Raw genomic sequence first — 26,225 nt, 5'->3', positions numbered from 1 at the left:
TTTTTTTTTAAAGATTATTTATTAGAGAAGAGTGTGTGAGAGAACGGTGGTGGGGAGGGGCATAGAGAGGGGAGAGAAATCTTCAGGCTGAACGTGGAGCCTGATGTGATTGGGGGAGGGGGTTGATCCCAGAACCCTGAGATCATGACCTGAGCCAGAAAATCAAGAGTCAGATGCTTAACCACCTGAGCCACCCAGGTACCCCAGAGTTGGGATTTGCTTTTCTTTTTGTGTGTGTGTGTGTGGGGGGGGGTTTCTGCATAGACCATCATACCATCTAGGAGTAGACAATTTTACTTCCTTTTCAGTCTATATGCTTTTTTTTTTTTCCTTCTTAGAAAGGCAGGCCCTCTAGTATAATAATGCATAGAAGTGGTGAGAGTGGCAGCAAATATCATTCTCAATGGGGAAGCACTGGGAGCCTTTCCCCTAAGATCAGGAACAAGACAGGGATGTCCACTCTCACCACTGCTATTCAACATAGTACTGGAAGTCCTAGCCTCAGCAATCAGACAACAAAAAGACATTAAAGGCATTCAAATTGGCAAAGAAGAAGTCAAACTCTCCCTCTTCGCCGATGACATGATACTCTACATAAGAAAACCCAAAAGCCTCCACCCCAAGATTGCTAGAACTCATACAGCAGTTCGGTAGCGTGGCAGGATACAAAATCAATGCCCAGAAGTCAGTGGCATTTCTATACACTAACAATGAGACTGAAGAAAGAGAAATTAAGGAGTCAATCCCATTTACAATTGCACCCAAAAGCATAAGATACCTAGGAATAAACCTAACCAAAGAGGTAAAGGATCTATACCCTAAAAACTATAGAACACTTCTGAAAGAAATTGAGGAAGACACAAAGAGATGGAAAAATATTCCATGCTCATGGATTGGCAGAATTAATATTGTGAAAATGTCAATGTTACCCAGGGCAATGTACACGCTTAATGCAATCCCTATCAAAATACCATGGACTTTCTTCAGAGAGTTAGAACGAATTATTTTAAGATTTGTGTGGAATCAGAAAAGACCCCGAATAGCCAGGGGAATTTTAAAAAAGAAAACCGTATCTGGGGGCATCACAATGCCAGATTTCAGGTTGTACTACAAAGCTGTGGTCATCAAGACAGTGTGGTACTGGCACAAAAACAGACACATAGATCAATGGAACAGAATAGAGAACCCAGAAGTGGACCCTGAACTTTATGGTCAACTAATATTCGATAAAGGAGGAAAGACTATCCATTGGAAGAAAGACAGTCTCTTTAATAAGTGGTGCTGGGAAAATTGGACATCCACATGCAGAAGAATGAAACTAGACCACTCTCTTTCACCATACACAAAGATAAACTCAAAATGGATGAAAGATCTAAATGTGAGACAAGATTCCATCAAAATCCTAGAGGAGAACACAGGCAACACCCTGTTTGAACTCAGCCACAGTAACTTCTTGCAAGATACATCCACGAAGGCAAAAGAAACAAAAGCAAAAATGAACTATTGGGACTTCATCAAGATACGAAGCTTTGCACAGCAAAGGATACAGTCAACAAAACTAAGACAGCCTACAGAATGGGAGAAGATATTTGCAAATGACATATCAGATAAAGGGCTAGTTTCCAAGATCTATAAAGAACTTATTAAACTCAACACCAAAGAAACAAACAATCCAATCATGAAATGGGCAAAAGACATGAACAGAAATCTCACAGAGGAAGACATAGACATGGCCAACATGCACATGAGAAAATGCTCTGCATCACTTGCCATCAGGGAAATACAAATCAAAACCACAATGAGATACCACCTCACACCAGTGAGAATGGGGAAAATTAACAAGGCAGGAAACCACAAATGTTGGAGAGGATGTGGAGAAAAGGGAACCCTCTTACACTGTTGGTGGGAATGTGAACTGGTGCAGCCACTCTGGAAAACTGTGTGGAGGTTCCTCAAACAGTTAAAAATAGACCTGCCCTACGACCCAGCAATTGCACTGTTGGGGATTTACCCCAAAGATACAGATGCAATGAAACGCAGGGACACCTGCACCCCGATGTTTCTAGCAGCAATGTCCACAATAGCCGAACTGTGGAAGGAGCCTCGGTGTCCATCGAAAGATGAGTGGATAAAGAAGATGTGGTCTATGTATACAATGGAATACTACTCAGCCATTAGAAACGACAAATACCCACCATTTGCTTCAACGTGGATGGAACTGGAGGGTATTATGCTGAGTGAAGTAAGACAATCGGAGAAGGACAAACATTATATGTTCTCATTCATTTGGGGAATATAAATAATAGTGAAAGGGAATATAAGGGAAGGGAGAAGAAATGTGTGGGAAATATCAGAAAGGGAGACAGAACATAAAGACTCCTAACTCTGGGAAACGAACTAGGGGTGGTGGAAGGGGAGGAGGGCGGGGGGTGGGGGTGAATGGGTGACGGGCACTGAGGGGGGTACTTGACGGGATGAGCACTGGGTGTTATTCTGTATGTTGGTAAATTGAACACCAATAAAAAATAAATTTATTAAAAAAAGTGGTGAGAGTGGGAATTCTTGCCTCGTTCCTGATTATAATGGAAAACATTCAGTCTTTCATCATTAACTATGGTTTTAACTGTACCATTTTCATAAATGCCAGAAACCAGGTTGAGGAAATTCCCTTCTGTTCCTCTATTCTGAGAATTTTTTCAATGGATATATGTGGAAATACTCTCCATCCATTAAGATGATTATAGGATGTGATATTGATATTGTGATTTACTATATACAAAATATATTCTCTTTCTCTTTTTTGCCACAAAGCTCCTAAAATGCTTGGAATTTTTAAAGTGATGAGAGCTACAAAGGTGTCTTTTATTTGTTAATGAAGTGATTTTTCGAAAGTACCTAAGTATGGGAGCCAGTTGCCAGTCAGAGGCAACAATGTGATTAGAGGGTTAGAACTTTTCAGTCCTACTCTCAACCTCCTGGGAGAGGAAAGGGGCTGGATATTGAATTCATTCACCGGGGCCAGTGAGTCAGTTTGTTGTGCTTTTGGAGCAAAACCTCCATAAAAACCCAAAAGTGTTGGATTTGAAGAGCTTCTAGGCCAGTGACCAGTAGAGATTTGGAGGGGGTGGGGGGTAGAGAGGCATCCCTAGTGAGGGTGTGGAGCCCTGTGCCTTTTCCCACATACCTGACTATATACATCTCCTTCATCTGACTGTTTCTGAGTTATATCTTTTAAAAAAAATTATTGATTTTTAAAAAATTGAGATATAATTAACATATTAATTTCAGATATTTTTTATTTTTTTAAATTTCAGATATTTAGCATGATGCTTCAATATGTATATAATGTGAAATGATCATAGGTCTGCTTAACATCCATCACTACACAGTTAAAATTTCTTTTTCTTGTGATGAGAACTTTTAAGATTTACTCTTAGCAATTTTCAGTTTTACAATACAGTATTAATACTATATTAACCCTTATATAACTTATTAATTATATAATACATGTTATATAAAATCATATATTAATATATACAGTATTAAATATAGTTGCCATGCTGTACATTGTATTCTCAGGACTTTTTTTTTTAAGGTATAAAAAGATTTATTAGCATAAGCAGGGGGAGCTATAGGGAGAGGGAAGGGAGAAACAGGCTCTCTGGTGAACAAGGAGCCAAACGTTGGGCATGATCCCAGGACCCTGGGATTATCACCTGAGCTAAAGGCTCCCTGCTCAGTGACTGAGCCCCCCAGGAGCCTCCCTGCCCCCAGGATTTTTATAACTGGAATTTTGTACCTTTTGATCCTCTCCACCTATTTCACTCACTCCCAAACTCCTGTCTCCAGATACCACCCATCTGTTCTTCTATCTCTGAGCTCAAGTTTTTGTTATTGTTTGTTTTTTTAGATTCTACATATAAGAGATCATACAGTGGTTATCTTTCTCTGACTTATTTTCATTAGCATAATGCCCTAAGAGTCCATCCATGTTGTCACAAATGGCAAGATTTCTTTCTTTTTTTTATGGATGAATAATATTCCGTGTGTGTATGTATTTGTAAGTGTATGTATGTGTGTTTGTACCATATTATTTTGCCACTTATCCACTGATGGATGCTTAGGTGGTCTCCGTGTTGTGGCTATTATAAATAATGCTGTGGTGAACATGGGGGGTACAGATACCTTTTTGATTTGTAGTTTTTTTTCTCTTATTAAGTAGGTTACTTTTTGATGGTTTCCTTTGCTGTGCAGAAGCTTTTTAATTTGATGTAATTCCATTTGTTTATTTTTGTTTTTGATACCTTTTCTTTTGGTGTCAAATCCAAAAAAATCACTGCCAAAATGATGTGAAGGAGCCTACCATCTATGTTTTCTTTTAGGGGTTTTATGGTTTTAGGTCTTATGTTCAAATTTTAATCCATTTTGAGTTCATTTTTGTGGGTGTAGAGTTCTATTGTTTTATAATCAATCAGTAATCTCCTAAGCAAAATGTTTCTGAGTTCAGTGAGCTGCTCTAGCAAATCATTTGAACCCAAGGAGGGGACAATGGGAACCTCTGATTTATAGTAACTTGATCAGAAGCACAGGTAACAACCTGGACTTGGAATTACGATGGGAGCCCTTCATATATGGACTTGGCCCTTGATATGTGGAATCTGATGTATTGCCAGGTAAATGGAGTCAGACTTGGAAGTACGGGATACCCAGCTGATGTTGGAGAATTGCTTGAGTATGGGATAAAACTCACATACATGTTGTAATTGGAGTCAGAATTCTATAGGGATTTTCTTTTCTAATCTATTTATATCATAAATTACATTGACTTTTAAAATATTAAGCCCATTTTATTTTTTATTTTTTTAATTTTTCTTTTAATTTTTTAATTTTTATTTATTTTATTTTATTTTTCTTTTTTTTTAATTTTTATTTATTTATGATAGTCACAAAGAGAGAGAGAGAGGCAGAGACACAGGCAGAGGGAGAAGCAGGCTCCATGCACCGAGAGCCCGATGTGGGATTCGATCCCCGTCTCCAGGATCGCGACCTGGGCCAAAGGCAGGCGCTAAACCACTGCGCCACCCAGGGATCCCTATTTTTTTTTTTAATTTTTATTTATTTATGATAGTCACAGAGAGAGAGAGAGAGAGAGAGGCAGAGACACAGGCAGAGGGAGAAGCAGGCTCCATGCACCGGGAGCCCGACGTGGGACTCCATCCCGGGTCTCCAGGATCGCGCCCTGGGCCAAAGGCAGGCGCCAAACCGCTGCGCCACCCAGGGATCCCCCTATTTTTTTTTTTAAGCCCATTTTATAATGCTAGGTGAACCTCACTTAGTCACCATGTATTATGTTTTACATATTGTGGATTTAATTTGCTAATATCTTGTTTAGGATTTTTGTGTTTATGTTTTTAGAACATATTCTGCAATTTTCTTGTAATCTTTTATCTGGTTTTGGAATCACGGTAATACAGGCCTCTTGAAATGAGTTTGGAAGTTTTTCTTTTTTTTGGAAAGAATTTCTGTTATTTAAAAATTTATCCAGTTACTTGTCAAAGAATCAGCCTTTGGCTTTATTGGTATTTATGTTTCCTATTTCATTTATTTCTGTGCTTATCTTTATTAGATACTTCTTTCTACTTGGTTAATTTTCTGTTCTTGCTCTTGGCCATTGATTTTGGTTTTTCTTTTCTAATGTAAAAATTTAAGGCTGTAAATTTCTTCTAAGTGCTGCCTTAGCTGGATCTCACAAATTTTGATATTTTACATTCTCATTTTCATTCAGTCTAAAATCTTTTCTAACTTCCTGTGTGTTTTTTTTCTGTCTTGGAGGATTACTTGGAAGTGTGTTGTTTAATATCCAAGCATTTGAGGATTTTTCAGAAATGCTATTGAATTCTAATTTAATCCCATTGTGTTGAGAGAACACAATCTGATTTCATTCCTTATAATTTTACTGAGATACTTACTGAAGGAAATCTTGGTTGCATCCAAATTTTGGCAATTGTGAATAAAGCTTCTATAAACATCCATGTATAGGTTTTTGTATGGACATAAGTTTTCAGCTCCTTAGAGTAAATACCAAGAGGCATTATGGCCAGATCATACAATAAGAGGAAGTGCTTTTGGAAGAAACCACCAAACTCCTCCAAAGTGGCTGTACCATCTGCATTCCCAACAGCAGTGTATGAGAATTCCTGTTCTTCAGCATCCTCACCTGCATTTGGTGGTGTCACTGTTTGGATTTTGGCCTAATACATACGTAGTGAGTGTTACCTCATTGTTTTAATTTACAGTTCCCTAATGACAAATGATGTTGAATATCTTTTGATATGCTTACTTGCCATCTGTAACTACCAGAGCCAGGCGATATTAAATGTGTGGTTTAGGACCTTTGCTCGGCTTGGCTCCAAGAGAGGGTGAGAGGGATGTACATACTCTTTTCTGAGTTTTACCTTCTATTTTGTAGCTCCAAGAATTCCCTATAGATGCAGTCTAATCACAGTTCACTTCTGGTTGAAGTTTTTGCCATTGGAGTTCTTTGAATCTTGTTCCAAAGAGTGGACTCTAATTCCTAAACTATGTATTTTAATTTGCTAGCAGGACAGATTCCATGTAATTACTAGATCCTTCATAATCCTATTTATAAATGTTCAACTTGCCGTTTCCTCAAAATTACAGATCTGTTTGCTATGTGGTCCTACTCAAAATTCTCCAGGCATATGTACTTAAGAGTGTAGAAAAAGATCTATAACAAATTTAAATTATAAATTTACAGACTTTTTGATCTGTATTTTATGTTTTTTTACAGTGGACATATGCTATTTTGTAGTAAAGACACATTATTTAAAAGAAAAATAAATTTCTCCTTTGTAAGATGAGTATTAGTATTTTTTCACCTTTCACCTCTTTTTTTTTTTTTTTTCCACCTTTCACCTCTAAGAGAAAGAGCCATGCTTGGTTGCTAGTATACCACTCTGCATATTGTTGTGCTTTGTTTCACAAAACAAATGGTTAGAACAATTTAAACTCTGTTTTGTAAGATATGAATAATCATTTTACCACATTCTCTTAAATATCCTTTATATTCACTGAGGAAGTTTACATGAGAATGGGAATGTGGGTGGATGAATATGAATTAGCTATATTTCTAGTGAATGAAGCCTCTGCTGTCCTGTCTGTGTAGTCCCAGATCACATATAATTGTGGTGTTACTTTGCTTCCATTAATAGGTCATTGCCAATAAGAATGTTTGGTCAAGGTAATTAGGGAGCTGTAGATTCTGTAGCCTTCATATTATCTAAGAGTACCCCATCCTACCCTGCTCCTATCTTACACATTAGAAAGCATCATTGTGAAATTCAGCATGAGGTTTAAAGTAGGTAAACTTGGAATTATAAAAGAAAGTATGGTCCTAAATGAATTTAAAAATCAGAGCTGTGTGTTAGTTTGCACCTACAGCCAAACAATTGTTAGTTTTATGTGAATTAGATGATACTTGATATTGCATATAAGGGAGGATGCTTTTTTATTTCACTTGATGACCTGGCTCAGCTGTCTTTTAAGAGTATCCTGGTCCAGCACCTGGGTATGTTAAACAGTCACTGTCAGCAGAAGCTGTTTGATGGGTTCAGTAATGCAGTTCTCTGGAAGTTGTGTTCTCTGACCAACTAAAAGTAGCTGTTCCTTACCGGTTTTCTTGTGAGTTTTGATGAAATTTTTAGTATGGCAAGTCACATTCTGTAGTGGCTGGCTTTTTGTCAGATGAGGTACCTATCAAATATTTAAGCAGTTGAAAACTTGGCTTCTATGTGTGTCTGTGCCAGTTTTGTGATCTTTATCAGAAATGTATTTATGTTTTACCATATGGCCAAAGGTCTTTAGTATTTTCCTCTAAGATGTCACTTCTGTTCCTTTCTGCTTTTAGCTTCATGCATCTTCTTTCCAAAAAGCTTCCACCCTTTCATGTTTCTAAATATCACCCAGGTGTCTGTTTTTTGAAACTTTCTTATTACAAAAGTAATAAAAAGATTGATTGTGGAAGATTTGAAATACAGGAGAGCACAGAAGAAAATAAAAATTATCTATAGTTTTATCAGCCAAAAAAGTTGACTTTTTTTTCTTCTTTAAGTCTTTTATTTAAATTCCAGCTAGCTAACATACAGTGTAATATTAGTTTCGGGTGTACAATATAGTGATGCCACACTTCTATACAACACTCAGTGCTCATCACAAGTGCCTGCCTTATTCTTCATCACCTATTTCACCCATCCCCCTGCCCCCGTCCCCTCTGGTAACTATCAGTTCTGTATAGTTAAGAGTCTGTTTCTTGGTTTGCCTCTTCCCCCACCCTTTGCTCATTTGTTTTGTTTCTTAAATTCCACATATGAGTAAAATCATATGGTATTTGTCTTTCTGACTTATTTTGAAAGGGATATATGCATCCTGATGTTCATAGCAGCATTAATACAATAGCCAAATTATGGAAACAGCCCAAGTGTCCATTAACTGATAAATGGATAAAGAAGATGTGGTATACATATATACTATGTAATATTACTCAACCATAAAAAAGAATGAAATCTTGCCATTTGTAATGACATGAATGGAGCTAGCAAGTATTATTCTAAGTGACTTTTTTAAAAAAACTTTATTTGACAGAGACTGTACAAGCAGGGGGAGCAATAGGCAGAGGGAGAGGGAGCCCAATGTGGGGCTTGATCTCAGGACTGTGGGATCATGACCTGAGCCAAAGGCAGACGCTTAACCCACTGTGCAACCCAGATGCTCCTACCACTTTTTTAAATAAAAATAAAATCATTCTGGTCCAGGTTTGTGACCTGTTTTTTTTAGTCACAAATATAAATCGTGAACATCCCACATTATTAAATATTGTAATGCAACATTATTTTTTAAAAGATTTTATTTATTCATGAGAGACATGGAGAGAAGCAGAGATCTAGGCAGAGGGAGAGCAGGCTCCCTGTGTGGAGCCTGACGTGGGACTCGATCCCAGCACCTGGAATTACGCCCTGAGCCAAAGTCGGACGCTCAACCACTAAGCCACCTAGGTGCTCCATAACATAACTTTTAATGGCAGTAGGGTGCAATATAATTTAACTTGTAACTTTAGTTAGGCATTAAGACTGTTTCTGGGGTTTATTAAAAATAACCTTGTGATAAAACTCTTGCTCAAGTTTGCATATATTTCCATTACTTCACAGGAAAAATTTCTAGAGCAACAATCACTGCATCAAAAAGAATGTGCTTTTATGTAGTTAGGTTGTCCTCCGTGAAAGTTGTTTCAGTTAACACTCAGATAAGGTGTGTGTAGAGTGTGCTTCTTTCCTTGTGCCTTTGGTAATACACAGTATAGATGACCTCTCCTTCCTACCAACCCAGTCTGTTAGATCTCCCATTGCTTTCCTGATGCCTTCAGGCATATTATCCTTTCATGACTCTCTGTGGGTCTTTTCATGGCATTTATCATAATTGCAATTATTATTTTTCATATTTGAAATTATATATTTATCATTATTATATCTGTCTTCCCACATTAGACTACCAAGTTCCAGGGCAGTGACCATATCTGGTTTACTTACCACTGTATATCCATTGTGAAGCACAATAGTACGTGTTCAGAATATTTTTGTTGAATGAATAAATGGGCATTATTGTAAAAATAATTTTCCAATTTGCTAGGCATGTAACTATTTCTGAGTAATGTCTGTTTATTAGAGGTTAAGCTTGATGTTTTTATTGCTTAATATTACTATTTATCAATTGCCAATTTGTTTTTGTCAATTTTTTAGAGGAGTGAATCTTTTGATTCAAAGCTCTTCTCTGACTCTTCTCTGAGTATGGTATTTTTTAACCCATCACTTTCCATCTCTGTTTATGCCCCTATAATATGTTTTGTTCACTTGATTTATTATCCATTCTTTGTGTTTGTGCAGGTATCTGAGACTGAAGAATTATTGAAGTCAGGGTCCCCTCTTGATTATTTCCTCATGTCAATCACTGATTACTGTCCTTTCGTACTGTCCTTCCCCCTCATTAGAACTTCTGCCCTCCAATTATAGATATCCCCAAGATAAGCTGGACTTTAAGAAATCTCTCCTTCCCCATTCAGATTAAAGTCAGCTTAATTTAGTGATCTAGCCTGAGGCAAAAAAATATTTTTTTTTCTTCTTGAGAAGCATTCTGTTCCTAGCTAAGAGCCCATCATTGTGGCATCTTAAGCCCAGGCCTGGTAACTGTTTTCTCTAAAGGGTCACATGGTAAATATTTGAGGCTTGAGGTCCACATGGTCTCTGTTGTAAACACTGGACTCTGCCCTTGTAGTGTGAAACACAACTATGTAGATAGTTTGTAAATGTGAGTGCAGCTGTGTTCCAGTAAAGCTTCATATATGAATACTGAAATTTGAATATCATTTAATTTTCATGTGTCATGAGATGTTACTCTTTTAATTTTTTTCCCTCAACTATTTAAACATGTTGAGACTGTTGCAAGCTTATGGGCAGTACAAAGACGGTGGGCCAACTTTGGCCCTTGCTCCAGGGAGAAAAATCACATTTGTAATTCTCATCTTGTCATTTAGCTCCGTTTCCCAAACTTTTGGAATTTGTTAAAAATGAGCAAAAACCTACTCTGTGTTCCGAGGTCCTTTAGCTTTCCTCCTGGAACTTGCTGTTTTTGAGGCTGTTTCCCTTGGTCTCTTATTCATCCCTATTGAATCAGCTGTTCCCTCGCCTGCCTGTACTGTGTTCTTTCCTCATTTCTCTGGACCCACATTCCACCTTTACCCTGTCCCCTCTTTCCAGTCTTATTCCTTAGTCCTAGCACCTGAGGGAAGACTCCTCTCCAGTGGGCTCCCAGTTGGTTGTCCATCCCTCTAATATCATTTTCTGCTCCAGATTAAAATTCTGATAATGTCTCTCCCTTGCTAAAAATCTGAGGTGTTGTCTACATAACCAGTAAAATTTGCTCGTTTGGCACCTGAGGTATTCTGTGGTACTTCCTTCTTTCTTCAGGATTCTCTTCCTCCACTTCCTTATTGGCTTCAGGCAGGTTATATTTTTCCTGTGCTCATGAAGTTCCTTCTAGCTTCACTGTCTTCTCCACCACTCTTCAGGGCCCTTCCCTGTATTTATAACCTAATGTGATAATAGGTCCTTCTGTACTTCATTGATCCTCAGTGTCATCTGAAGTGAGATAATAATAGGTCCTGTTTCTCTTCAGTGATGCTCAGAGTCAGCCGTAGGTTATAGCAATTTATGCATTTTTTAAAAAAGATTTTTATTTATTCATGAGAGACAAAGAGGCAGAGACATAGAGGGAGAAGCAGGCTGTTCACAGGGAGCCTGATGTGGGATTTCTGAACAGAAGGCAGCGGCTCAACCGCTGAGCCATCCAGGTATCCCTGCAGTTTATTCATTTATCTCAATTCCCTACTTCAGTGGCGTGAGAGGTATGACACTGAGGTGACCATTTTTTTTTGGGGGGGGGTCCCCTGAAATACATAGCACAGTGAAATTCCCAGGAGTTGTATTGACCCCTCTCCTGAGGCGAGCATGGGATATGAAGAATCTCTTACTGTTCACTGGGAGAGCTTGGCGAGCTCTCATGGTAGATGCAGAAGGAGTATGAAGAACATCAGCCCCAGGACTGAGGCTTTTTGTGAAAGTTAGTGATATAATCCTAAGAATCTAATCTCCCCCTCCTCATCTCCTTTTCGTGTCACTCTTACAAAATATTGAAATTGTCTTCGTTTTCCAGATAAAGAAACTGAGACCTAAGAGGTTATACAGTCTGTACATAATGACAGACCAAGTGACAACCGGAAGAGAGATTTAAAAAAATATTAATGATTCTGTCTATGTGATAGGATTTTAGGTAATGTGTGTTTTCCTTTATACCTTTGTGTCTTTTCTAACATCTGTTTTTCTTACCTACTTACTGTCTTTAAACATAACTCTGTGGTCTTTCATTCAGTTTAGACCTGCTGTACCATGGCAGTTCACAGGGCATGGGCTGTCTGCCTCTGCTCCGTGCTTCTCTGACCATAAATACCTGTGCTTCCAGCTTATTTCTCCAAATATTCGTGTTCCTCATCTGCTCCCTTATTGGGCCTCTATGGCATTGGCTTGTCTCAACTCAAATCTTTAGACCTCTGTTGTCTTAGCTCAGGCCTCTCCTGTCTTTACTCCCTGCCTGTTACATTTGGATACTCTTCCATCATTTCCTCACCTCTGTTTTTCTACTTCTCACCTGCCCGAAATCTCTCCCCTTTCCCTCTAACTTTTAGGAGTGGGCCTTGCTGTTGAACTCAGAATATTGAAACCATCAGGTAGTCACTCCACCTTCTGTCTGATCTCATGTCCTGCATCCCTCCTTCTTCTTTCTCCCTTCTTTCTTGTTACAACAGAGAGCTTTTCTGTCCTGCCCTGGCTCACATTCTTTTCTGCTTCCCAGGACCTACCACCGCCCAGTCCCTTGTTTGTACTTGGCGTTCACTAAGCATGTATTTAACACACATTGAATTTTTATAAGCAGAAGAAAATTAGTAACAAAAGTCCTTTCTGGGTAAGAATAAGAGATTGAAAAATTGAGTTTCAATAGAATCTCATTGTTTCAGAGAATGTTAATTACCTGGAAAATTGCAGAGTGTTTAGTTTTATAGATTCCATCTACTCTAAATGTATTTTATATGGTATGAGATGTTACAGTGCCTGTTAACAATATTTGACCCATTTGATTGAAATACGTTTCCTGTGGTAGATGTTTCCTTTTACATACATATTCAGATTTATCTTTGATCTTTTTCTTTTTGGATTATAACTTGAATTTTTTTTTCTTCTTTCATAGTTGGAGAACACATTCAAATCAGTTATTTCACAAATTGGACCTGGAGGGACTATCAATCCGGAACTAAAACATAAATTAAGATTTGTAAGTATTTTCTGTTTCTGGAAAATGAACAGGAATGATCATTTAAATCTCATTTGTGGTTAAATTTACTTTGCCTATAAGTATGTATTTTATACTTAAACCTGATCTTTCCAAATATATTGCAAATGGAGTGGCTATTCTTTTAAGATCAGAAAAAAAATTACACCCTTCTAATAATTTTTAATGTTCTCAAAATTATTTAGAAAATGGAATTCTTCCATAAATGCTGTCTTTCTTTTTTCTTCCCTTTACCCAATAAATCATCGTTAGCAAACAATTCAAGATTTTTCCAGTATCAGTTTCATATATATGTATGTCAAATATTATTGTAAACATTACATGGCATTCCACTCTGCCAAAGCTCTTTCATTTATGAGATCTGTGATTGATTACATTGGGGTTGTTTCTAGCTTTGGCTATTAAAAAATGCTACAGTTAATGTCCTTGAACATGTATGTAAAAGTGGACTTGCCAAAGGCACTGAATAATTTAGTTTTTGTCTTTAATACTAAATTGCCCTCTAAAAGGCTTGAACAAATTTAAACTCCCACCAATGGTGAAATGTTGCTGTGTAATAATTTAATTTACATCTCTTGATTTTTACATTGAGCATCTTTTCATATGCTTAGTAACCATTTATATTTCTTTTTCTTTTTAAAGATTTCATTTATTTATTCATGAGAGAGAGGCCAGAGACCTAGGCAGAGGGAGATGCAGGCTCCTCACAGGGAATGTGGGACTCGATCCCAGAACCCTGGGATCACGCCCTGGGCTAAAGACAGACGCTCAACCACTGAGCCACCCAGGTGTCCCCCATTTATATTTCTTACATGAATCGCCTGTTCATGTCTTTGACCTAATATGTTGTTTTCCCTTGTTAATTTGTGGAAGCTCTTTGGCTGTTAATGTATCGGGCTAACAGGTGTGTATGCTTAAAATTTTGGTGGGAGCTCCTCTTATTTGAATGATCAGAGTGCTACTATTACTCTTACCACTTTATATTACTCCATTTCAGATGTTGTAGTTTTGCTGGGAGAAATGCAAAAACCATAGTACATTCAAGCCCTATTTTTTTGTTTGGACATTTGACCATGTATCCAATGATTATTTAAGGATATTCAGTATGATTTTTTTTTATGGTAACAAAAAGTTAAAGAAAAATTAAGCATTCATTGGTAAAGGATTGGTTAAATTAACTACCCAAACTAGGTAGAATCATGCAGCTCATAAGAAAGTCTATGTTTATCTCAATTAATTTACTTGGAAGTATCTTCTTGACTTATTTTGGACTTGAAGAACAGGTTTTATATAATAGCATGTTTAGTATTGTCCTTTCATGTAAAATCATATATAATGTGTGTCTACATAAAGAGGTTTCTGAAAGGATGATTTATGAAAAGCAGCAACAGCTATCTCTGGTCACAGAATATGGAATCATTTTTATATTTTTCTGAAGCTTGATTTAGACTTTTTTTTTTGATTTAGACTTTTTAATGAAACATAGTATTTGGAAAAATCTAGGACAGTGAAAATCTTTTTATACTTTATTGGGATAGAATAATTCTGCTTTTAGGAACTTTTCCTAACATAATTGGACAAGTGTGCAAGATGCAAATATGAAAATAATTATATTTGTAATGATAAAACACAGGACTCAGCCACAAATAGAGGATCAAGTACATCCTTGATATATTTGATTTAAATATATCAAATAATTTGAAAACTCTATAGCCAGTAAACTTGTTGATCCATATTTATTGACATACAAACTTGTTTATGGCATGATAATAAAAAAACTTACGATAGAAACAATGACCTTAAAAAAAATGAAGGCCTTATTTTTATATTAAATAAAATATATTAAATATTAAATATAAATATATTTTATATTAAAATAATATATTAAATATTAAATAAAATAAATTTCATTTTAAATTAAATATATTAAAATTTTTATATTAAATATAATTAAATATAAATATATTAATTTTTATATTAAATATAGGTATTTTTATGTGCACATGGGTGACAATTACATAAGTTTTCCTTTGCTTAACTGTATTTTGCAAAGTTTTCTATAGTATCCATTTTATTTCTTTTCTACCATTTAAAATGCTTGAGGAGGGCCTGGCTGGCTCAGTCAATAGAACACATGACTCTTAATCTTGGGGTTCTGAGTTCACCCCCACATTGAGTGTAGAGATTACTTAAAAATCTTTAAAATACTTGAAATTATGCCATAGGATATTTATGTGATATAAAGCTAAATATATTAAAGAATTGTAGGAATTTTTGGAGAACTGTGGCATTGTAATATTGTCCAAGAATGATTCCTCAACTCTGGAAATGTTGGAAGTCATTGCCTTTTTTTGTTACATCCTTTTTTAAAACTGGAAACTGATCTAAAAAAACATAGTGACTTTTAATTCATTCACTTGGTAATATTTTTTTTACCTTTGTTACATTTAAGTTTATACTGTTTTATTTTGATATTTTCTTAGGCAGCATCCTAATGATGTCTATTTATAGTATATTTTATTTTTTATTAGGTTGTATCCAAGTTTCCAGAAGGTTTGCTTATTTCTAAACTGCTCAGAGAATTTGAGGTGAGTATTTTCTTTTTCATCAATCATGGTTTTATACCTTCTGCTTCTTTGATGGATAGAAATTTTGTTGGTACTCCTTGGATCCTCCAAGTCTGTGCTCTAGAACTTCAACATTTTGTTTTGCATTTTGGCATCATTTTCTTTACTAAAAGAGTTAAGAATATGGTCCTTTATAAGTGCTTCATTATACATAGGAAGGATATCTTTACCACTTAATGTTAATATTGTTAGAATAAAAGTTATTTTTAAGGTCTGACAATACCAAATGTTACTGGGGGTGTGGGGAAACAGTATGTCATCCACTGCTTGTGGGACAAAACTCCGTTGGAGAGCATTTTGGCAGTATCAAGTAGAGCTGAAGAGAAGCACACCCAGTGGTCCAGCATTTCCACTTCTACATGTATACTTTAGAGCAATTCATACACATGTGCACAGGGAGATCTGCATAAGACATGTACCCCTGGCAGCATAGTAAAAAACTGGAAACAGATTTAATGACTGTCAGTAATAGAGTGGATAAATAGAGGTTGACGTTTATGGTAGAATAATACATAGTAGATAAATGAACTAGATTTATTTGCAACATGGATCATCATCTGTTTAGTGAAAAAATCAAGTTGTAAAAAAAATAAAAAAAAGTCAAGTTGTAGAATGGTAATTTAGATGCTATCGTATATCCAGTTTTTAAAAAATAGTAAGACCTATGTATGTGTTAGCTCTGTGGTAGGCTCTGTTCTGAATGTCTTTCATAATGTAAATAATTTGATTTTCACAACAAACTAAGGCACAGAGAAGTAACTTGCCTAAAGGTCAGATAGTCAATAAAGGGTAGAGTCAGGATTTGAACCCCGGGCAGTCTGGCTTCAGAATCTTAAATCTTCTGTGCCATGAAAACTGTCATACAGTTGCAGATACAAACACAGATATTGTGAGATACTACAGCATAATGGTTAAGATACATTAACTTCTATGTGCTAGCTTATAAATGATATATAAAGTTAGGATAGTATTACTTAGAGAGTTTTGTGAGGTTTTAATGACTTAAAAAGGAAATACTTAAAATAGTGCCTGTCACATAGTAATTGTTCAATAAATATTAATTTTTAGAAGAAAGACTGGAAGAAGGTGTCATATGGTCCCTTGGATAGGGACAGAGTAAGCTGATGTTCACTTTTTTTTTTTTTTTTTAAAGAATCTTTCAGTGCCACAAATATTTTTCACATAGACTCAAAACAAGGGGTTTTGATGTTCTTTTGATTAACGAGCTGGTTAACTTACCTAATAATGAAATTCCAGAATAAAGTCTGTGCGTAATAGAATATGACTTCGTTACCACAAAATTTATGGGTAAGATCAATCTCTTATGCTAGGTTCACAACTCAAAGTGAATAGTTTTATACCACAGTCAAATGTAGTTCATGGTGTTAAGGTTACAATTCTGCAATCTTGGAGAAATTAAAACCTTTTAATATTACAGGAAAGCTTTTTGCTTTTCTTAGTAAACAGACTTAGGCAGGAATTCAACTTCATGATTGGAGATATATAGTAATATAGATTCAACTTTTATTCTAACTTATTAAAACACTTGCTTAACTTTTTATTTATCCAGTGTGGTATAAAGCTACCTGTATGATTTGCCCTCTTGAAATACCTGGTCAAGAATCTGTCATTTTGTCAAGATGCCTTGTCATATTGCTAATTAAAGGGAAGATAGTGCAGTGGCAGCATAGTTTTTTGGCTTTACTGAGACCTTACATAAAGACAGAGAAACTAGATAGCAAAATCAAAAATTGGCTGATAATATCTACAACAAAATTGGGTAATGTATTTTCTTGTGTGGGGAATAATTACCAGCAGCCACAAGGTCCTCCCTCATGTAACCAGTGTTTGTGTCAGGAAAAAACAGAGGGAAGGGAAGGGAGGGAGCCAATTTCTGATGGATCTGGGAACAAAAATGACAAAATAGCTATCAGATAATTCACTAGACAGAACAGCAAGCCATTCCGAAAACAACAGCTGAAACTGGATAGATAATATTTTTATATATCTAATAGAGAATGTTTCATGGTAAGGCTTGAATCAGGCTGGAGCATTATAGCCCCTGTGAATTCTTAAAATGGACAGGCTAGGGCTCCCTTCTAGATAGGACCAGACATGAAGGAAAAATTGAGCAGGACAAGGACCATAGAAAAAGAAGGGTCCAGATACAAGTAGAATTAAGGGAAGAGAGCCAGGACGTTTCAAAAACAAGCTACTATAATATATATTTTTATTTTTAAATTTGAGTAAACCATGTTACATTAATTTTAGGCTTACTCCATAGCAACTTGACATGTTTAAATATGATGCTATTTTCACAAGTGTAGCTACCATCTGTCACCATACAACACTATTACAATATCATTGACTATATTCCTTATGCTGTGCCTTTATTCCTATGACTTATTCATTCCATAACTGGAAGCCTGTATCTCCCACTCCCCTTCACCCATTGTCCATCCTCTCCCCACTGGCAACCATCAATTTGTTACTGTGTTTATAAATCTGATTCTGCTTTTGGTTCATTTATTCATTTTTTCTTTTCTTTTCTTTTTTTTTTTTTTTTTTTTTAGATTTTTTAGATTCCACATATGAGTGAAGTTGCATGGTATTTGTCTTTCTTAGTCTGACTTACCCACTTAGCATAATACCCTCTAGGTCTGTCCATGTTGTTGCAGATGGCAAGATCCCATCTTTTTTTTTATAGCTGCATAGTATTCCTGTGTGTGTGTGTGTGTGTGTGTGTGTGTGTGTGTGTGTGTTACCACATCTTCCTTATCCATTCGTCTACTGATGGGCACTTGGGTTGGTTACATATCTTGTAAATAATGTGGCAATAAAAATAGGGGTACATAAATAAATTCGTGGTTTCATTTTCTTTCGGTAAATACCTAATAGTGGAATTGCTGTATCATATGGTATTTCTATTTTTATTTTTTAAAGATTTTATTTATTCATGAGAGACACAGAGGCAGAGACATAGGCAGAGGGAGAAGCAGAGTCCCTTTGGGGAGCCTGATGTGGGACTGATCCCAGGACTCTGGGATCATGCCCTGAGCCGAAGGCAGATGCTCAACCACTGAGCCACCTAGGCATCCCTACTTTTAATTTTTTGAGGAACTTCTACCATGGCTGTCCTAAGGCTGTACTATATGTTTTTTTTTTTTTAACAATTTAACAATATATGAAAATAGTAGAAGGAGGTCTGATGCAGAAAAGCCATCCAGAATGATATTCTACAAATTAGGAAAATGAGTTGCACGTAAAATATGCAACAAAGAGGATCAGGGCCAAACTTTTTCATTGTGTTAAGAAAAAAAAGAGAATAAGGAGAATAATAATAAATCTGTAGATCATCAAAGCATGTCAGAAATACATGTCCCTAATACAGATCAAAACTGAAGCCTACTTTTTCAAAGAGATATATTAAGAAAGTGATACAAAACATGAAAGAACAACTTACATCTGAAATAACATAAATTGGAAATAAGGTGATAATAGACTGGACAGAATTAGAAACAAAAGAAAAAAATCATTTCCAAAATGAAAACTAAACTACAAAGGATGACAAGAACAAAAAATACAACAGATAATGCCTTAAAAAAAAAAAAGGTAAATATGAGGAACATTTTGAAAATCAAAAGGAAGTGAAGGAGGCATTGGGGATCTAGGTTGGAAACATCCCTGTCTGTAAGGTTTTTTGAAATCTAGTGAGAAACTCAGGCATACAAATAAATTAGGATGTATTATTTCTGAGTAGCTTATATTGGAACAGTATTGAAGATAAGTATTATCAATTCCAGATATAGTATTAAAAACCACTGTCTGAAGGCCCTAGGTCAATATGTAAATGTATACAGAAACCGGACAGGATTCAGCACCTGGAAGAGGGAATAGTACCTTTTAGGCCTGGATTTTGACCTGATGGCAGGCCCCATCCATTTGGAGTTTTGGACTTGAGCAAAAATCAGAAATTTTTACTGGTTTGAAGAACCAGAGGGTAGTATTTAGAACTATGGAAGCAACTGAAAAATGAGGGGAAAAATTTTAGGATGGAGAGAGAGCTATGGAGAAGGAGCAGCAAATTCTACACATAAATTCTGCCCAAATCTCTGGTTGACAGTTGAACTGCATGCACATGGTTGCAGCATGCTTGAAGTAGCCTAGTAAGGCTAAAAGAACAGAATATATTTTAGCTGTCGATTATTACAGAGAGGCAGAATTAAGTTCAGTCAAATTAATTCCCTGCTAAACCAAAGCAAAAAACAATAGTCCTAAAAGGAATATGAACAATTCCAAAGTCTTGGTGACATGATGTCCAGGATACAAAGCAAATTACTAGATATATTAAGAAACAAAATATCCTTGGTGAAAAAGAAAAAGTAATTGTTAGAAATATGGTGATGTTGAAGTTAGCAAAAGTCCTGTTAAAGGATATAAAGGAATATGTGTTCATACTGAAAGAACAGATAACCTTAGTGGAGAAAAACTATAAAACTATAAAAACTATAAAATCCAAATGACTTTCTAGAAAAATTCACTGTAGTATCTTAACAAATTGGAACTGACAGAAGAAAGCACCAGTGAACTTGAAGATGGATCAATAAAAATGATTCAATCTGAAGAACAGAGAAAATAAAGATAAAAAACAGAGTTTGAGAGACTGGTGAGACAATACCAAGTGGTCTAACATATGTGTAATTGGTGAGGAGAGAAAGAAAGGAGAGAAAATTGGAAGATATTTTTTAAAATGGCTGGAAATATTCCAGATTTTGTGAAAGAAGTTTACAGATTTAAGAAACCTAAGTATCCCCACACAGTGAGTACAAAGAGAACCTTACATGGCACATCATAGTCATTCTGTAGAAAACCAAATATAATTAGAAAATTCTGAAAGCAGCCAGATGAAAATGATTTTCAGGGAAAACCCAGAAAGCTGCCAGACAAATATGTAGAGAAGAACACTGATACAAGTGATGGCTGATTTCTCACTAGAAACAATTATGACTAGATGACAGTAGAAGGATATTGTTAAAATACTCAAAGGGAAAATAATAATGTTAGGCCAAATTTTATATCTAGTGATAGTATCTTTTGAGAATAAAAGTAAAATAAAGACATTTTCAAATGATAAAAAACTGCAAATTAATAGTAAGCAGCTTAATGTAAGAAATTCTAAAGAACATTCTTCAGGCTGAATAAAATGATACTAGTTTTGTACTCAAATCTGCAGGAAGACTTGAAGAGCGCAGGAAATGGTAAATGGTTATATGTAAAAGACTTTTTCTATCAAATATATGACTACTTAAAGCAAAAATTATAACATGTATAATTGAGTTTGTATCATGTCAATGATGTAGATGTAATATACATGAAAATCATAGCATGAGTGGAGTATATGGAGCCATAGGTTGCAAAGTTCTTTATATTTTATGTGAGGTGTTACAGTAATACTGAAAAGTTAATGATGTATAAAACAGCCATAAAAATGCAGAGTTGCAGGTATAAAGTCAGCAGATAAATTAAAATAGAATTATATAAAAATGTTCAGTAAACCCAAAGGAAGATAAGGTTTACTGTTCAACTGTCTTGCTTGAAAGACAATGAAGGAACAAAGTTTAAGAGAAACAATACAGATGGGATCAAAAGATGTTAGATAGGGAATTCCTGGGTGGCTCAGTGGTTTAGTGTGTGCCTTGGATCCCTGGAGTCCTGGGATCAAGTCCCACATCAGGCTCCCTGCATGGAGACTGCTTCTTCCTCTGCCTGTGTCTCTACCTCTCTCTCTCTCTGTCTCTCATGAATAAATAATTTTTTTAAAAAAGGTGTTAAATAGAAAAATGGTGGGGGTGCTTGGGTGGTTCAGTTAAGTGTCTGACTCTTTATCTCAACTCAGGTCTTGATCTTAGGGTTGTGAGTTTGAGTTCCACAAAAATATATAGCAAAAAAATTTTAGCAAAATGATAGCCACAAATCCAGTTATATTTATTTTATAAATGTAAGTGGATTAAATAGCGGAATTAATGAAATTTTGATACAGGATGAAAAGGCAAGATGCAACTAGCTGCCATGAACAAGAAATGCACTGTAAATATAAAGACAGACTGAAAGTAAAAGATGAATAAGACATGAAGTAAGTACATGAAGTAATAAGCATAAAAGAACTGAGTCGATTTATAAAATCAGATAAAGCAGAGTTCAAAGCAGAGTGTATATTCAGAGAGCCATTTCATAAGGATAAAGGACCTTAAGACACAAGTCAAATATATATTTACCTAATATTTTAAAATAAATTATATAAAATTGACAAAGGAATGAATTCCACAAACAGATTTTTTTTCCAGCAATTTATATGATAGTAAAAAAAGTAAGGACATAGAAAATCTGAACCACCCTCTCTACCATCTTGATCTATTTTATAGAACACTAGACTCAACAGCTGCAGAATACACTTTCTGTTCAAGTAAATGTGGGACATTTGCCAACATACAGCATATAGTTGGCTATAGTATTAAGTCTTGACAAATTTCAGAATATTGAAATCTTAGAGTATTTTTTCTGATTAAGAAGGAATTATAAATCAAATTATTTAAGAATTTTCAGATAATTTGGAAATTAAAATGTTTTTCTAAATTATTGGGGAAATTAGAAAATATTTCCAACTAAATTTTGATGAAAGTACAACATATCAAAATCTGTGAGATGCAGCCAAAGCAGTCCTCACAGGAAAATTTATAGCTCTGAAATGCCTAAATTAGAAAAGAAGAAAGATTAAAAAAAAAATCATCATTGACCAAGAGGTTTACCTTAAACAGGCTAGAAAAAGAAGAGCAAGGTAAACCCAAAATAAGTAGAAGGAATAAAATGATAAAGCTAGGGATAGAAATCAATAAATTAGCAATTAAGAGAAAATTAAAGCCAAATGTTTCTTTGAAAGTTCACCAAAATTGATGAACCAGTGGATACTTGGACACAAATTGCAATATCATGAAAGAAAGATTTTTGTCATTATAGATCCTACAGATACTAAAATGTCAAAAAGGGAATATCAAACAAATGTGCCAGTCATTTGACAACTTAGATGAAATGGACAAATTCCTTAAAAGACACAGATTGAACCTGAAAGGAGAGGTAAAACTGTGTTTGCAGAAAGCATGATTGTCTATGTAGAATTTATTAAGGAATCTGTGAAAAAGCTACTGAAACTAGCAAGTGAATTTACAAGACCAAAGATACAGGTTAATATTTGAAAACCTATTACCTATTACTTTTCCATATAAAAGCAGAAAACAGTTGGAAAATGAAATTTGGAAATGTCTATTTACAATAATGTCAACTTAAATAACTAGAAAATAAGATGAAAAAGAAACATAAGATATCTATCTGTCCTGAAAACTACTGAGAGAAATAAATGCAAGAGGACTTAGCTATAGCATACTCATGGGTGAGAAGTCTAAATATTGTAAATATGCTCTAGATTCATTACATTCGTCCTCATAATTCCTGCAGGCTATTTGTAAATATTGAAAAACTCATGAATTTATCATAGAGGAGCATACATGAAGAGATCCTTGCAGTGCACTCAAGTGATTTTTGAAAGAGATGCCAAAGGAATTAAATGGGAGAGAGGAAAATCTGTTCAGCAAATGATGCTGAGACAACTAGATATCCATAAAGGAAAGAAATGAACTCAACCCCAACATCATACCATGTACATCAGTTAATTGGAGTTGTATCATAGACCCAAATGAAAAAGTTAAAAATTAGAGCATCTAGAAGAAAACACATGTTCATGATCTGGGAACAGATAAGACTTTCTTAGGACATGGAAAGCAATAATTGTTTAAAAGAAAATTGATAATGAGACTTTATTAAAATTCTGTTTAGGAGCCTTAAAAATTAATAGGCAGGGGGATCCCTTTAAAAAAATCTTTAAAGAAAACTAATAAGTAGATCATAAACTGGGAAGAAATATTTACAACTGCACATCTAAAAAAAGACAAATCTAGAGTATGTAAAGCACCTTCTGTAGCTCCATTACAGAAAGCCAGACAATTCCATTAAAAAAAAATTGCAAAAAGATCTGAACATTTTGCAGACGCAAGTATGTGAGTGATTAATATGACAAAGCACAAATGATAGTAAACTCTCATGTCCCCTCCAGGGACATGCTCTTCTGGACCACTAAGGGTTAAGGGTGGGTCAGAGACTTAGGTTTTGCTGTATACTTTTTTGAAACTCCTAAATATCTTGTATTAAAAAGTTAATAAAAATCCATCCCAACCTAGTTTTGTGTTTGACTGACTTGCATATTCATGGTACTAGACGCTTACAGAGACGATAAAGAAACCATTGAAGAGACTAATAAACATAAAATGAAAAGAAGTCATAATATGTAATGTGCAAAGTAGAGATACAAGTTTCATTCACCATCACCCTTCCCCTTTCTTCTATTAAACCTTTCTTAGGATACTCATGATTCGCTATAGATGTGGTATTAATGACCTTTAAAACCATGACTGGGCTAGTGCTGGGTCCCTGTTTTTCTTGGGAGAAAGTCATAAGTTGAGTCTCATAGTGTCTGTGAACAAGAAGGTATACAGCAGTCTCATCCTCTGTTGGGAGTTAGTTCTTCTAGAGTGTTGGCCTTCAGTGTTCTGTCAATGTCTCCAAGATGATTAAGTCAGAGCAAGAGTTTATTTCCTATGCTAGCTGGAGGAACAGAAAAATAATTATGATTAGCTCAACTGCTTTAGCTTGGGTAGGGAGACAAAAGTTTAAGAACTTGAACATTTTAATGGGGGGTCTTTCAAGGGCAAACTTCCAATTCACTTCACAGTTCAAACATATTTTGTATATATTCCATACATATATATTTTTTTATTTTTGGTATAATTTTTCTTATTTTCCAATGCAAGAAAATCAAACAATGCTGTAGGAGATACAATGACACCTGCTTATTAAGCTCAACTTCTAGGATGAAATCATAAAATTTTAAGGAAATGTTTTAAATTAGTATTACTTTATTATATATTGAAAGTGGTAGTGAATACTTCCTCTGAAAATAGAGAAAATCAAATTTTAATATGACTCGGTTTTTGTGCATTCATTTTTTAAAAAGACTTTTGCTTTATAATCAAGAATTATTAAAAATGAGAGGTAAAAAGGCACCTTAATTTTCACTTCAGTTTACTATGTACTTTAAAAGGAATTTGAAACTGGCCTGGAAGTTTTATGGTGAAGGATTGTAGGTTTCTCAGTTTGTATTACTGTAATAGATGAGTCTGCTGACCCTTACAAATTTAGTTTGACTAAGTCCAAACCAAGACATTGTCCGTAAGGGCATCTGTATATGTTATATTCTTTTTATCTAATGTTTTTAAATGTTATTTCTGGTTTTCTTTGTGCATGTGTGACAGATAATGTTTAAAGAGCAACTTTCACCAAAACAGTTGGGTTTCTTAAATGTGACAGAACTTGTTGGAGCTCTTAGCGACATTCTTCGTGTTGAGTTCAGGGAAGGAGAACAAGACTTACTGGTTTTTGATGCTAATATGAAGCCACTAGCATCTGGTGAGTTGAATCACAATATGATGCAAACCTGATTTTTTTTTTTTTTAAAGTGAAGTATAGTTGACATACAATTACGTGAATTTCAGATGTACAACATAATGATTTGACAGTTCCATACATTATGCTGTTCTCATCATGGTAAGTGTAGTTACTGTCACCATATAATGCTATTACAATATTATTGACTGTATTCCCTTTGCTGTATTTTCTATCCCTGTAACTTATTTATTTTTATTATTTTTTAAAAAATATTTTAATTTGAGAGAGAAAGAGAGCAGGAGCAACGGGAGGGGCAGAAGGAGAGGGAGAAGTAGGATTCCCTGCTGAGCAGGGAGCCCAACATCAGGCTCCATTCCAGGATCCTAGGATCATGAACTGAGCCGAAGGCAGATACTTAACTGACTGAGCCACCCAGGTGCCCTGTAACTTATATTATAACTGGAGGTTTGTACCTCTTAATACTCTACGCCTATTTTGCCCATCCCCCCACTACCCTCCCCTGACAACTACCAGTTCTTTGTATTTATAATTGTTTTCCATTTTATTTGTTTTGTTTTTTTTAGATTCCATCTAGAAGTGAAATCATATGGTATTTGTCTTACTCTTATTTTAGTTAGCATCATATCCTCTAGATTTATCCATGTTGTCACAGATGGCAAGATTTAGTTTCTTTTTATAGCTGAGTAATAATCCATTGTATATATACTAGGACTTTATCTGTGGATAGACACTTAGGTTGCTTCCATAACTTGGCTATTGTAAATAATACTGCAGTAAGCATAGGAGTGCATATATCTTTTTGAGTTAGTGTTTTCATATTCTTTGGGTAAATACCCAGTAGTGGAATTACTGGATCACATGTCATTTTTATTTTTAATGATTTTTTAAGGAAACGTTGCAGTGTTTTCCACAATGGTTGCACTAATTTACATTCACACCAACAGTGCACAAAGATTCCCTTTTCTCTACATCCTGCCACACTTGGTGTATTTCTTGTCTTGATACTAGCCATTCTGATAGGTATAAGGTGATGTCTCACTGTGATTTTGATTT

At 35.3% G+C, this 26,225-nt stretch overlaps 1 protein-coding gene across 5 annotated transcripts in view; it reads left to right on the top strand.

Annotated features, from left to right (window-relative positions):
- TDRD5 (tudor domain containing 5) overlaps window positions 1–26,225 on the top strand; it is an 86,759-nt gene that overhangs the window by 18,913 nt on the left and 41,621 nt on the right. For 4 of the 5 annotated variants that reach the window (XM_038542352.1, XM_038542349.1, XM_038542350.1 and 1 more), the window contains exons 5-7: window positions 12,871–12,954; window positions 15,504–15,560; window positions 25,019–25,172. In XM_038542352.1, coding sequence (XP_038398280.1) covers window positions 12,871–12,954; window positions 15,504–15,560; window positions 25,019–25,172 — 295 coding nt within the window. Of the gene's footprint in view, window positions 1–12,870; window positions 12,955–15,503; window positions 15,561–21,708; window positions 21,733–25,018; window positions 25,173–26,225 lie in introns of those variants that run through there. The other variant, XM_038542353.1, reaches the window with a different exon arrangement.

Source organism: Canis lupus, chromosome 7, assembly GCF_011100685.1.
Source record: "Canis lupus familiaris isolate Mischka breed German Shepherd chromosome 7, alternate assembly UU_Cfam_GSD_1.0, whole genome shotgun sequence".
Classification (NCBI taxonomy): domain Eukaryota; kingdom Metazoa; phylum Chordata; class Mammalia; order Carnivora; family Canidae; genus Canis; species Canis lupus.
Note: the sequence above shows the minus strand (reverse complement) of the source record. Positions and strands in the feature narration are given on the sequence as shown.